The following is a 14,711-nucleotide window of genomic DNA, read 5'->3' as shown; positions in this document are numbered from 1 at the left end:
CTACCTGTTGTGTTAAGTGACCTCTGCCAACATGGTACTCACCCTCCCCGAGTGCAAGAGGTGGTTGAAACACTTGGGGCACCAGACCAACGTGCGTCGCACCACGTCATGGGAGCTGACTATGTCCGCCACCTCCTCCCAGGCACGTTTGTTCAGGTAGGGGTGGGTGCCTCCTCCTCCCGTCCCTCCCTCGGAACGAAGACCTCCCGCCGTGCTGCCACCTCCTCCAGGAGGGCAGCTAGACACTCATCAGAAAAGGGAGAGGCACCGTGCGCCGCTAACCTACCCCCCTGCCTGGCCCGCTCCCCAGCAATGCTCTGGGAGCCCTTCCACTGGCCATGCTGAATAGCCTTTGAAAGGCTGCCTGCGCGCTATCTGAACAGGCCGCTGGGTGACCATTGGGCTGGGCAGCCATTGCATTCCCACCGCCTCCCGCCCACTCCCGCTATCCTCAGGAACAGCGTTTCATGCGGGGCGGGCCTTAATTGGCCCACCCATGTAAAATGGCGGCGTGGAGCCAATCACAGGCAGCGATCGGCTCCACACCTGCCCACATCCGATCCCGGACAGCCGGCCCGGTGAGGGGAAAACTCTCCCCGTGTATATATTTGCATTTGGATATTTATATATGTATATATTTGTATATATATTGTTATGTTTAATGCATGCATCTGGTAATGTAATAGTTTGGGCATATGGATAAGAATAGTACGTAGTGTAAGATGGGTTAAAAAAAATGAAGCCGTCTTTTAAAATTATGACAGTTCATTTTCTCATAAGGATTGAGGTGTGGCAAAAGTATAATAATTTTCATAATATATTTCACGTTTATTGTGAAGTAGGTTTTTGGGGGTAAGTATAGTTGGATCTGTCTGTGTGATTTAATTACATTTGGAGTAAAGTAGACTGCAAGTTTGAAATCATCAAAAGAAGCTAGGTACTTGACATGCTAATGAATAAACATGGATGCTGGCTTAACGTGTAAGGTGTGACATGTTACATGTAACATGTAACATGTAAGGGAATTTGCATTTTTAGATAAATGAAGGGATTTGGATTTCAAAGGGATCTTAGTCTGGTTACAACTATCCAGATAAGCAAGGCTAAGGAGTGTGTTTTTTCCCCCCCAAAGGTTACTGACAATATTGGCAACATGAAAGTTTTTACATTATGAGGAAGATAGTTTCAAAAAGATATGGAACAATAGAATTTACATATTAAAAAGAGAGAAACATGTATAAAGGAGAATGAAAGACTATGTGGAATAAGGCCATGTAATATCTAACAGGAGTTTGTGAAATAGCCTGAATGAAGTCTCTAATCTGCTACATAATGAAACTGAAGTTGGGGAAAAGTCTTTTGGAATTCCACTGTCAAGTGGGTATTGTGTTAACTTGCTGGTTCTGTTTTAAAACTAAAATCTATTTTGGAATATTGCCTTAAAGGGAGTGTGTAACTGGAGGTCAGATTATTTAGGAATTTTTGGAGTTGTTATAGTACTAAGTAATTGTAGTCTTATGTATGTGCTTGAAATCTTTAATTTTGTTAATAAATATTTTAATTTAATTTGTAAAATCTCTAAAGGTCTTGGTGGACTTTTTGACTTCTGAATTCAGTGCACGCATCTCCTTGTAATAAAGACAAATTGCAAAACCGTTGTGATAGCGTGATCACATTTCCCTTGTGGATTTGGTCCACTTGGCACACATCATCTGCCACGTCATAACACTCCTTACAGCAATTGTCCACAGGTCATCAAAGAGTCAGATGTAGAGCTGTGCCATCTATTGCAAGTCTACCTGCAGCTAATAAGCTGTGTAAAGCTGGGACAGCCAGTGACAGCATTGTTCAGCTGAGGCCTCCATTCTGGAGGCACATGAAGGGAGGAACTTTCTGTGAGTCCTTGTCACCATCAATAATGTTAATAAACAGGATATTGTGGGGAGTGCACCCTGTGACACTCGAGGTCCCAACAATAGTGTTTGGCACCCGCCCAGTGAGCACAATTCCTGGGAAGGTAAACCCCTGGGTCGGGCTAATCTACAGATTGTGGGGGGATCACTGAACCATTCCAGAGCGTGGGATGTACACCCTACTGAGGAAGGAACTTTGTAACAGGACCTTACGCTGCAACTGTTTGCCTCCGAGGAATTTCAAAAGCTGCTGAGTGCACATCCAACAGGATATGGGTTTGACACAGAACATCCAATCACAGGATCTCTAACTATTAGGTCAGGTATTCTTCATGTTGTTAATAAACACTGCATTAACTGCTTCATCTGTGAAGCTAATTCACATACTCTACACTCTGTGGGAAGGAGAGAGATGATGAATCTTCCTGCCAATTAACACTTGCACAAATGTTTTATTTTGCATTCTAGCTCAAGGGTTTTTAACCAGGGGGTCCCTAAGAATGTTTCAAGGGGTCCACTATGAATAGGCTGATAGAAACTAAAGCAGGTGATTAATGACCAGATCCAGAATGATGCTGTCACCCAGTGACTCCCCCAGGATCTGTTGCTATAATGATCTCCAATTGAGCAGAGTTTCAGTTTATTCATTTTAACAGAGTCCCTGAGTGTTCCTCACCCTGAACTGGACAGGGGTCGAGAGGCGATTCTGAAACAATCCCCCTTCAGCTGGTGAAATACATGATTGTGTCTGGTGAACAAGGAGAAGCAGATTAAACTGTCACTCAGATTTGTCCATTTATATTCTCTTTCTCAATGTCACACCTGAAACATTTACCTTTAATGCAAAATATCAGACACAGAACATTAGGAATTACAATGTCACAGTTAGTGGTGTTGAGTCCGTATGAAGAGTCATACGGACTCGAAATGTTAACTGTGTTCCTCTCCGCAGATGCTGTCAGACCTGCTGAGCTTTTCCAGGTATTTTTATTTTTGTTTTTGATTAGGAATTTCAGGTATGGGATGAGGAAAATCTCATTCACACAACTGTTCAATCTCCTGAATATAAAGAAAGTTGGAACAAGAACCGCCAATCCCAGTGACCTCGGGGAATCTAGAATAACCATAATGTGATCTTAGCACAGCTCCAAACAAAGAAAGGGAACACGTTGAAGGAGATTGAAGCATGAATTAAAATTTCTCAGGTCCTTGTAGCAACTGGGTCAATTAAACAGACTCACTTAGAGTCGGACACTGAGTGCCCAAGCAGAGTGAGAGATGGGCAGCTGAGAGATCATTGATTCTAGTAAACCAGCATCAGGAAACAAATACAGGGTCCAGGTATAGATTCTGTACTCTGTTCTTGACACTCAGACTCTATTGCCCTGGCTGCAGAAAGTTTAGGCACTTGTTGACAGAGCCAAAGGCTTTGGAACACCAAATGTGTCTAAGTGTTCCACTAGATTATCGAGGCCACTAGTACAGAGCACTGAGAAGGTTCTCGCTGCTTCAGTCTTTACGTAATGTCTCTTGTGGCTTTTATCTCAAGTCTCAGCGTTTCCACTTCGACCATAAGCTGGGGAACTGCCTTCACTGTGACGGGTGGAGTGACACAGGGCCGACGGCAGGGTGCCAACCAGCTTGATGTTCTTAATGTTTAAACAAAGTGCCATTCACCAGACTCCCTAACCACTAACGGTGACATTGGAAATACATCGCCCCATGTCAGGGGGTTTAACAGAGATATCCTCACCTTGGATTGAATCTCCCTCCCAGTTACCCAACCACAATTTACTTTCACCCAGAGTCTTCTCTCGATGAACTGAGTTCCTTTTCTGCTTGAAACCTCCTCATAACTTGCCTGTGGATCTGGTAAATGGAGCAGAGGGAGACCTTCTACTGCATATCCAGGGGCTCAGATCCCCGCATCCCGACAAAATTGTTGCTCAGTACCAACAACAAAATTCACATGAAACAAATAAAACCAAAATATTAATGAGTTGCTTTGTTTCATTGGCAAACTAAATTTCATAAAAGAATAAACACTTGTATTGCAAGGTGGATAAGTCCCCAGGGCCAGATGGGATCTACCCCAGAGTACTGAGGGAGGCAAGGGAGGAGATTGCTGGGGCCTTGACAGAAATCTTTGTATCCTCACTGGCTACAGGTGAGGTCCTCATTTAAATTCTTGTGCAATTTATATTCAACGCTTACTTGCGGTGTGGGAAACAAGAGCTGAGTGTCTGACAACAAGTGCTGATCCAAACCTTGCAAACAAAACAATGTGGGTTTTGATTCTCCTCATTTGTTCTCTGCCTGGTGAGTGACAGCCAGAGCTGGATATTCCGATAATCTGAGTTAGTTTAACCATAGTCCACAGGTTATACAGGGGAGATGTTTAAATATTCAAAGGCATGCAAAGGTCTTGTGGCACAGTGGGGAGTGTCTCTGTACCTGAGCAGAAGCTCCAGGTTTGAGTCTCATTCCTGCTCTTGATGGTAATGGAAGGTGCATTCTAACGTGGCCCAACAGGTAGCTTATCAACCTGCAAATCCTTCCAAAATGCCTAAGGCAGGGTGGTAAGAGGGGGAGACATGCCCAGTCCATCATTCTTGCTGGAAATGTGGAATGGTGCCCCTCAAGCTATATTTTCTGGATTCAGGAAAAACAAGCTACAAAAAAACAAATATAAGCATGTGCTTTGTCTCCCTCATGTGTCTCTAGATGTGGAAAATCTCCTAACTTCAAAGGCACAAAATACTCAGCAAAAATAAGTGAACAATATTTATGAAGTATTGTATCACCTCGTGAATATACTATCACACCATGGAAATATTTACCAAATAAACAAAACTGTTTTATTAATTATGAATGAGAAATAAAGGGCAATTTATTTTTTTAAAAAGCTACACAAGCAACAGCAGTCCCATTTGAATTGGTAATTTAAAAAACATATATTCTGATGTCCAAAGTGCATGAAGACTGCAATGGTAATAATCCCTCCAACAGAACATACCTGGAGGTTACAATTGTTTCTGTTCTTTAAAGTACAGTTGATGGGATATTGTTTTATGAGGCTTTCTCAGTGACACTGTTCCTCACTGGTAGACAGTTGTTCTATTTTAATTTTCCCATAATTAGCCTTTTCCTTTTCATTTTTTAAATTCAAGCAACTGGATTTCACTTTCCTTGCTCAACAAATTTTTTGATCAACATTACACCAGACTTCTCCATAATACTTGCCTCTTGTACATATAATGTGTTGGTAGTTATGGTACTGAGATAGTGATGTATACTATGGTGTAACAGTGATAGTGATGTATACTATGGTGTAACAGTGACATCAGCAGTCATGAGCAGGAGACTTAGTAGAGAAGATTGATTAATCTGTACAAGAGGGAGATGTACTTACCTAGAAGCCTAGAATGTAAATAAAGGAAACTTTGAAGAAACCTAGCAGAGTTAGACCTAAGTCGCTTATAGGTAATGGAAAACTTCCCAATACAGAACAGGCCACAAGTTAGCAGAAGAGAAGTCCAAATAGTACTCAAAGTGGAAACCAAACGACAAACCATAACAGCAATGGTGGTGACACCAATCTAACAACAATTTGGTGCCATCGACAGGACACCCAAGAGCAGAAATTGGAAGAAGACTTCTGCAAAGGAAGAATCTGAAGATTTACCTTGATGAGAGTCAGACTGAGAATCAGTAGCAGTGTCAGGAGTCATTGCTCCTTTCCACAGCCATTTGTAAACCTCAAAGGTCCACAGAAAGGCCAGCTTAGGGAGTTGAGGAGAAAGGAATTCCAGAGGCATCGAACAGAGAAGCATGTTTGCATGCCAAAGTGCAAACACACCAGGTTAGTACATTTCTGTTTGCAGTGGGACCTGTTGCTGATGATGTCCTCCTGACACAGGAGGTAGAAGAGACCTCTACAGATTGTGGAACTGTCTTGAAGGCAATCAATGCATACTTCAGCTCAAAGTGGAACCTCATAATCGAGTGAGCATGATTCAATCAGTGATTCTAAAGGTCGGGGGAATCCATTGAATTGTTCCTTACAGGCCTGTCTAGGCTAGCTAGTTGTTGTGGATGTGCAGCATTAAATATTAACTTATTTGTGACCTCATTGTTGTTGGAGTGATGAAAAGCGGTCAGTTTGTTTTGCAGGCAAAAGGCGAAACTAACATTCAAACAAGCAATTTGATACGCTAGCCAGGCTGAACTTAGGGAGCAAAATTGGGCCATAATCCATGGAAATACCAAGGCTTTGGGTGAGCCTGTTAGTTGGGTAGGCCAAATGGCAGCAGCCCTGCCCACTCAAAAGCTCAGCAAAACAGGGGAAAGATCAGGAAACCCCCCCAGGAGCCATTTCAAAGTGCCCACGCTGTGGAGCTAAAAAGCAGCACAGAAGGCAAGGTTTCTCAGCGGGGGGCACAGAGCTTTTCCAATGCAGAAGGACAGGACACCTCAAGCAGTTCTGTAAATCTAAAGATACAATTAAAGGAAGAAAGGAGGAGAAGGTCTCTGAAAAGCAGACAACCCAGCAGATTGGGAATAAGGACAGAGATGATAATACATACGATAAGTAACGGATCAGACACACAAACTTTGGTCGGTTGCTTTAGAAGTTAAAGGCTTTAAAATGAGTTCAGACTTGATACTGGAGCCGGTATTGCAGTACCAGCATTTGGGATGTCTCAAAGCAGTAGACATCTGGCCATCAAGAATTAAATTACAAGGTCCAGGTGGTATGGATCTTCAAGTAAAAGGTCAGATAACTGCCAGCCTTAGCCACAAGGGGGCGAGAGATTACTGCGACTCACTACATCTTACACAATAAAAACACATCTCGACTGAGCAGAAATGTATACAACTGGGTCTCCTGGAAAAGGTCGGTGAAGTCCTACAGCAGGGCCGGGAGGTACCATTCAGGGAGGAATTTCCAAGGTTGGGTGATGAACTGACAGGTTGCATTTCAGCAGCACCCAGTGAGGTTTATTCATTGAGCAGTGGATCATTCTTTATTCCTGAAGCACCATCCACTGGACCCCAGGAGGAGATTGCAGATTTCTCAGTCCTACTCATTAACAGGTGAGCCTGCCCGGAAATATAAATCAGCGAAGAAAACTGACTGTTCGCTAGAGGAACTTCTAGGCCTAGGTTGGCTCTTCCTGGACAAAGGTCATGAGAAAGAGGCCATTGTCGCAACTGCTTATCCATTGGACGATGAGGTCCTAGAGGTTAATACTATCTTTGAATCTACTGCCAAGGCAAAGGAAGTCTCTGTTGTCTTTTTTGAGGAGTCAGCTGTGTTAGCTGAGCTCGTATATTTGACCCACTGAACCCACCAATGAGTTGCGTTGTATATCACCAGCTGACCGCGGTGAGCTGATCAGTGAGGACAAAATGTTTGATTCCAAGTTGGGTCAAACTGCTAGAGCGAAGGTGGAGCTTATTAGTTTATGTGAAAGTGAGTTTGGCACACGCACTTCAATCTCATCAGCAAGTCATCCTTACACTAAAGCTGTCCTTCAATGCAGCAGCAAAGGCCCAAACAACAGAGCTTCTACAGCTGAAGGGTCCTGTACAGGAATTTCATCTAGATTCAGTCCTGAAGGCTCATTCTATTGTCGAAGGTGGTGTAGTGTTACCTTCTTATGTTGACTCTGTCATCCTATTGCCTACAGCGGAGTAGCCTCATGCTGAAGCACGTGTGGTCATGTTACCACGACCTACAGAAAGTGCATGTAGTACCCTAAGTGTGGGATGGAAGTTGTATTTTCTTCATGGGGAGAATTTTCACATCGGCGAGCGGGGATGGGCCCCGCACACTGAAGCATTAAATGGCACGCGGTGACATTGGGCGTGGATCCCGACATCACCGCGTGTCATTCTGATCTTTCGTTTGGTGGGCGTGCACCGGAGGTGGCTGTGCGCCCGCCGAACTGTCAAAGGCCTGTCAAGGCCATTTACAAATCAATTAACATAGTTACGAACACTGCCCGTCCAACCTTAAGGTTGGCGGGGGTGGGGGGGGGCAGCCGAAGAGCCCAAGAGGCCTTCGCATTTTTCATGAAACCTCATCCACGGATGGGATGAGGTTTCATAAAGGTTTTATTAAATTAATAAATGATTTTTGCTCACTTCATAAACATGTCCCAGCTCATGTGACATGTCTGAATAAATTTTTATCTCTCTTTATTTCAAACTTGAAATATGAAGTTAATGTCCCTGAGGCAGCTCCGTGCCTCAGTGAGATTTCTGCGCATTTTTGCGCGCGTGCGCGAATTGACACTGGCCCCCGACTCTCCCTCCTCCCCTCGCCCGCACAGGGTAGTGCTGAGCATTACCGGGCATGTGCCACACTGGGCGGGCCAATTAAGGCCCTCCCACGATAAACGGCGGAGAAATGCCGATAGCGGGCAGCAATCAGCTACGCTCACGCCCACTCCCGTCCAGCCCACCCGACAGGGAGAAAGTTCTCCCCCATATCTCACCCTGTCTACAGCATTTTGATCATTCTTCTTCTTATCTTTTAGATTGATTTAAATCTCAGATATTAAATACCTTTTCATGCTCAATGCAGCAGTGAAAGTGTGCAATCCTTTGTCGACCTTGAAGATACTTCGTCTTCTCAGGTTTTTCTCCGATGTGCTAAGTGGGAGAAGAAGAGCCCAGAGAGAGCGCTAGTTCGTCCTCATCCTGTTCAAGGGAGTGCAATTGTCCATGTCCTAAAATCTTCTCCCTTGAATCCATATTTCATTGAAAAGCTTTCATGATCCTTACAGTTCAGTCACGGTAGAGACCACAGCCCAGTTACCAGCAGTCGTGGGAAATTGCTACCCACTCCATCAATGTGCTCGCGTTCCAGGGCAAAGATGAGCGACTGCACATGTCCACAAGAGATCAGAGAACACTGTGGGAGATTGAAGCCCTTTATGACAATGACTTGGAAGGTGGAAAGGGTGGGAGTTGCACAGAATTTGTAGCAGTACAGGAGATTTACAGAAGTACAAAAATATAATGAAAAAAGTTTAAGAAAATAGTTTAAGGTTGTTAATAAAAAGGTTGAGATTATACTCGGGGTGGGGGAATGTAGAGTCATGGGTTAACAGTTATGGTAATGAGATAGTGCTGTGTATCATGAAGTAACAGTGATATCAGCAGTCATGTGCAGGTGACTGAGAAGAAAAGGTGGAATAGCCTGTACGAGAGAGGGATGCGCTTACCCAGAAGCTTCCAATGTATCACAGTGTAAAGAAAGGAGTTTTTGAAGAGTGGTGGGAAACCTTCCTAATCCAGAACAGGCCACAAGTTATTCAAAGAGAGATACAAATGATATTCAAAGTGCTAACCAAACCACCAACCACCTCTAGCTTATCAATTTTATGCGGAATACCTTATGTACTTAAGGACACGTGACTGAAATGTGCATGTGTCTGTTTGGCAATCTCCCTCATTTCAATGCTCCCTCTTTCTGATCTTATCTCTTTTTTCTTCCCTTTTCATCTCTAATCTTTCTTATATCTTTATCCTTTCCTGCTCCTCTGCCTAGTCTTTTAATTATTTTAACCTGTCTCCTGTCATTTTACTACAAACTTTTTCCCCGTAGCCTAACTTCCTCATCAGTCTAATAACTTCTAGTCATGTCCACCCATTCCTCCACAGGCTTCTCTTCTTCCACACCTAGGCCCAGTGTGTCAGGAATCTAAATGTTTTTCTCAAGAAGCACTCTCCAGAAAAAGTAATTACCTTTGTTTTCTTACAATTCTTATCCTGACTACCATGTGACACTGGGAATAATCCTGTGTTTACTGCCCTCGACATCCTGCTCATTGATCTATCTCCAAGTTCATGAATTTTCCCTTGCTCAAACTCAATTCTCTTCCTTTCCATGTTCTTGGTCGTATAAACCATGTTCCCTTCCCTCTCAAAATCCTCCTGCAGTACAGGTTGTAGCCAACGCAGTTGAGAAGGTGGAAATTCTCTTGACTGTTCCCATTGTGCTGAAAGAGCTGGAGATGAATCTCAAATTTAAGTTGTTGTTGCTGTTAGAAAGAAAGATTTAAATTCCAGATTACCCCTTGACATCCCCATGAAACACCTCCCACAATACCAAGCCTCCAGTTTTCCGTGCCCCCATCATGCCTCAGCTGAACCCACATTCTACCCAGACCTCCATTTGCCCAAATTAGGCCTCCAATTCCCCCCCGTAGTCCTCCAAGCCACCATCTACCCACACCCCCACACCCACAACCCCCCCTGAACTTGCAGGCCTCCATTCACATCCACAAGCCTTCAATTCTCAACCTCAGGCCTCAACCATCCTGTTAGGCCATCTGTCACACTTAGGCCTGCAAACCTCACCACCTGACGTCCCCGGACCACCAAAGATCTGAACACCCTCTCCTGGATCGAACCCTCTTCCTCAGGTTAGAGCAAGGGCCTGTCCGCTCCTGTGGCCTCCATCGCATCGATCCCCAACCAAGTGCAAGTCAGGTCTGCCAATCAGGCTGGTTTTTGGATGTGAAACCTCATGATGACATCACATACACACTCGGGTTAAACCCCACAGTATGAGGCAGAACCCCAATTTCCAGGTTCCCCTCACTCTCCCAGCCCCTGACAGTGGGTCAAGAAAATGCCCCAAATATCTCACAAGTAAGTCATTGTCTGTGAAGTGCTTTGGAACACAGTGAGGCTGTGATAAGTGTCTTTATTAAAGATTGCTTGCATCACAAATTAGATGGAATTTAACTCAGTAAAATGTATCTCTCTGAATTAAGCAGTTATTTCCTGTTCAATTTCTGAAACATTGTCTCCTCAGCTTCAGGTGCATTGTGGGCAAAAAATGAAATAAGAGGAGTTGTGGGAAGAGCGATCACAACAGAATGTCACTATGATGTAGCAGACCAGTCAGATGTGAAATATTGGTGTCACGGCAAGAGTCGCCAGTGTCATGTTTTAGCAACAACAAATTGGCAAAAGGGAAGAATGTCGATCACAGATAACAAGTCACAAGGATTATTTATTGTTACTATGAAGGATCTTTGCTCAGGAGATACAGGATGGTACAGCTGTGGTATTGAAAAAGCTGGCTATGATCCAATGTTTTCTGTGGAGCTACAAATATCTTACGGTACATTTCTTACTGATTTTCTTTATTATTCTCGACTGAAATGTCTGATCAATGTTTTATCTGGGAGGAAACATGACAGCTCCGATATCCTGAGGCTCCACAGCAATGCAGAGTCTTAAAGGTAAAGGGCAGAGGTCGGGAAATCCGACTCATGTTACCCAAACCCAATTTGGACCTGTCCAACTTGCTGACCAAGAACTTCAAATATTCCGGGACTATCAATTCCTTTAACTACAGGATATTGTGAAGGCGTGACATGGGATGCTCAGCACACTCTCCTGTCTCTGAACTGTTTTAAATATCACACTGTCAGATGCTTACATTCAGACTAAAACTAAAAGTCAGGCAATAACAAAAGCAGTGAGCGGCAAGTTGTTACTGATGATGTCAATTCCTCAAATATAATAAAAATAGAATCAGTCCCCAGAGCTGAACAGGAATCTCAGGTTTCCTGATGTAATGGGTGACACACATGATCAACAACATACTTAGGTTAGCCAAACAGAGTTCAACTTCACAAGTGAACCAAACTGAAATTGTGAAGTGAGGCTATTGCTTTGATGGCAAAAGCAGCCTCTTTATAAATTGTTGAGTTATTGGCCTGTCAAGATGACTCGAGAGCCCTTTCAAAATGGTGCACATGCCCTGATTCCTGGATTCCCAACCTCATTCCTGGAATGTCAGGAGTGCCTTTATACAGTGCAGGCTGATTCCTGTCCAAAGTGGTCATCTGGCACTCCCAGGCTGGCCAACTCCATTGCGGAGATAGGCATGTCCCGCTTCTCCGCAATTTTCATGCAGCTGGGCCGGGTTTTTAAAGAGTCGTGGTTCACGGCCCCTCAGAGGAGTTGTGAACCCTTGTCTGCAAGAGGGGACTTTTTAAAAGGTAAGTTAAAAATGTCCTCTCCATCCCTCTATGCAAGTCATATCTCCATCCAGCCCCTATGTCCCTTCCATCCAGCCCCTCCATTCCCATATCTCTTCTTGCCTCCATACAAACTCTGTCCTCCCACCCCTATGTCCTCTCATCCCCCCCATGGCCAGCTCTGCCTTTCCACCCACCCCATTTGGCCCACAATTGCCCCCAATGCCAAGCTCTGCCCTCCCTCAAGCATAATGAGACTTGGCTGAGGGCTCTGAAATCTGGTTAAAAAACTGTATCTCAGAGGAAGCATTGTTTGACTGACAACTTTGGCCCTCTGACCTCTGCAGGTAAATTCACAATATTTATTTACACAATGTTAAGTGGCTTCAATGTTTTGCAGATACTTCAATAGATCTGGTTGATTGAGACTTTTATTGGTTTATGGTGAAAGGAATTTTTTTCATTATAGTAGAAAGTTATGAATGAATTACTTTTTTAAAAGTTTGTTTTATACAACTTCCCATTACTAAAGGGTTAATTGGTTCTATAAAGTGCATAGTGGGACAATAGGCATTGAAAGTGCCAGAGCTTGGTTTGGGGGCATGAGGGGCCATGAGGGCTAGTGGGTGGTGGGGGATGAGGTGGCTTGGATGGGGCATGGTGACTCTGTGGAGTGTGAAGGGATGAGGGCTAAAGAGCATTTCTGTTTGGAGTTGGAGCAACTTGTGGAGAGAAATTCAAGATTAGTTCTTTAAAAATGAAGACTGGAATCCCTTGTGAGTGAAACAGAGTTTCAGTGAGATTGGATGACTCACAGCGTTTACTCACATCTGGGTAGGTTCTTGAGAAATCCATGGACTCTGTCTTGGTTACATTTGCTGTTTAGTGTGCAGTGTGGTGTATTCGGCCACAGTTTTCCTGTTAATGCACACATGCCTCATATTAACCCTGAATCTTAGAGTACAAGATAGATATTGTAAATTGTTTTATCTTTATGACCTTACATAGTAAAGTTGACTTTCGTTTGTTCAAAACCCATGTAATCTTGTGGCTTTTTATTCTCTGAGCAAATGTCTTGAATCTCAGTCTAGGTCTACTTTAAACAAAATGTTATTGGTCCCTAATCAGATCTTACCAAAAACCTGGGGGCCTGGGCCAAGATCATAACGAGATAGAATGGATCAGACATTAACTTCAAGGCGTGATTGGTGCGAGGGGTTCGATATTGTGTCGGGAATCCAGAAGTCATTTTAACCTGTGGCATTTTACCGCAGCCAACTCATTATCATTTTAATTCTGGGTTTGGTGTTGAATGTGTGGTGTGGTGTAGGCCCACATGGTGCGATATCAGCTCATGTGAAGATGGAATTTGGAGGTGGGAGTTTGGGAACAGAGCCTGAAAACATAGAAGGTAGATTCAGAGTTCTCAACAGCTGAGCTTTATTCCACAATAGCTCCCGTGATAAATTGCCGGGACAGTGAGGAGTCAGATTGAGATAATTTTCTCCAGCGACAGGAAGAAGAACCCTGCAAAGAATTCCTGTCTGGATGTGTCCAAGAGGATTAGCAAAAGAAGCAATAAACAAAACTCCTGGATTCAGCACAGGATCTGTTTCACTGACGTAACCGGGTCAGGAAAGATGTATGCAGTTGCACATTTACCTACTTCCTATTGGACACATCCACGCCTACCATGTCTTGTCAAGCCCACTCCATCACATCATCCCTCACACCCATCTACCTTAAAAATAAACCCATCCTTCTCTTCCCTTACACTGCCTCACATCCTCATCTATCCATCCACCACTGCCACTCACCCTGATCCCTATGCAAGTCCCTGATAGTCACCCTCACTGCATCCAGCGGGTGAATATTACAGTCACTCACAGGTCTGTACCTTCTCCCAGGAGAAGAGAATGCAGAACATTAGGGCAAGGAAATGAACCAGAGGTGGTCCTCACAGCTGACAGTTGCAGAGGAGGAAGCACTGGAGATCAGTATCATCTTAGTATCCCTGATCAACAGAGATGGAGAGATAGGCTCCTCCCAGTTACCCGGTGACAGAATTAAAGATCATGGTTCCGTTAGTGACACACAACAGTCATGTTGACTTGATTTCGGCAATGGTTAAAATATGATTATCTTCATAATGATAAGTTGCAGAATTTTTGCCCTCCCAATAATTATTCATATCTTTTCTCTCTACCATACCCTTCAAAGATTCAGCAGCTGTGAATGGACCTCACAGACAATGAATCTTTAGCGGAGATGATTACTCCTGAGGTTCCAGCAATACTGACCTCATTCCTAACATGCAGCAACACAGATTATTGCACTTTACTGGGTCCAGTTAGACAAGTAGTTGTGTTTTCACCTGGTGACTCACACTTCATGAGTGAATAAGTGTAGACAGTGCTGGCTGAGGCAGCTGCAGACTGTCTGTGTCACAGGACACATCCGACTCCAAATTCTGCTCAGGGGGACGCAGGTGCTGTACCCTGTGGATCGGTGACTAACAGGATAATCATTGAGGGCAGCAGAAAATTTACAATGTACTCTAAGGCCTGTCCATGACTGCACTGAGAATAGAGGAGTCCTGCTCACGCATGAGTGGTTTGATGTCCCAGGACATTGCGAGGAGGAATTCTTCCAGTGATAGAGTGACCAATTTCATCATCAATCATGGCAACCGAGGGAGCTAATGTAAGCCTTGGCCACAGCCTTGCACAGTCAGAATGCCAACATGTGTGCCACCTTAAATAACATAGCGGACACCTTACTTTTGGTC

General features: G+C 44.0%; 1 protein-coding gene across 1 annotated transcript in view; it reads left to right on the top strand.

Moving 5' to 3' along the window:
- The window catches only part of LOC144684059 (uncharacterized), a 177,933-nt gene that overhangs the window by 21,175 nt on the left and 142,047 nt on the right, over positions 1–14,711 (top strand). Inside the window, exons 2-3 of the mRNA XM_078547773.1 lie at positions 4,149–4,232; positions 10,747–11,058. Of these exons, the coding sequence (XP_078403899.1) occupies positions 4,149–4,232; positions 10,747–11,058 (396 nt within the window). The remainder of the gene's footprint in view (positions 1–4,148; positions 4,233–10,746; positions 11,059–14,711) is intronic.

The sequence above is a fragment of the Cetorhinus maximus genome, chromosome 8 (assembly GCF_964194155.1).
Source record: "Cetorhinus maximus chromosome 8, sCetMax3.hap1.1, whole genome shotgun sequence".
Classification (NCBI taxonomy): domain Eukaryota; kingdom Metazoa; phylum Chordata; class Chondrichthyes; order Lamniformes; family Cetorhinidae; genus Cetorhinus; species Cetorhinus maximus.
This window is presented reverse-complemented; position numbering and strand designations above follow the sequence as displayed.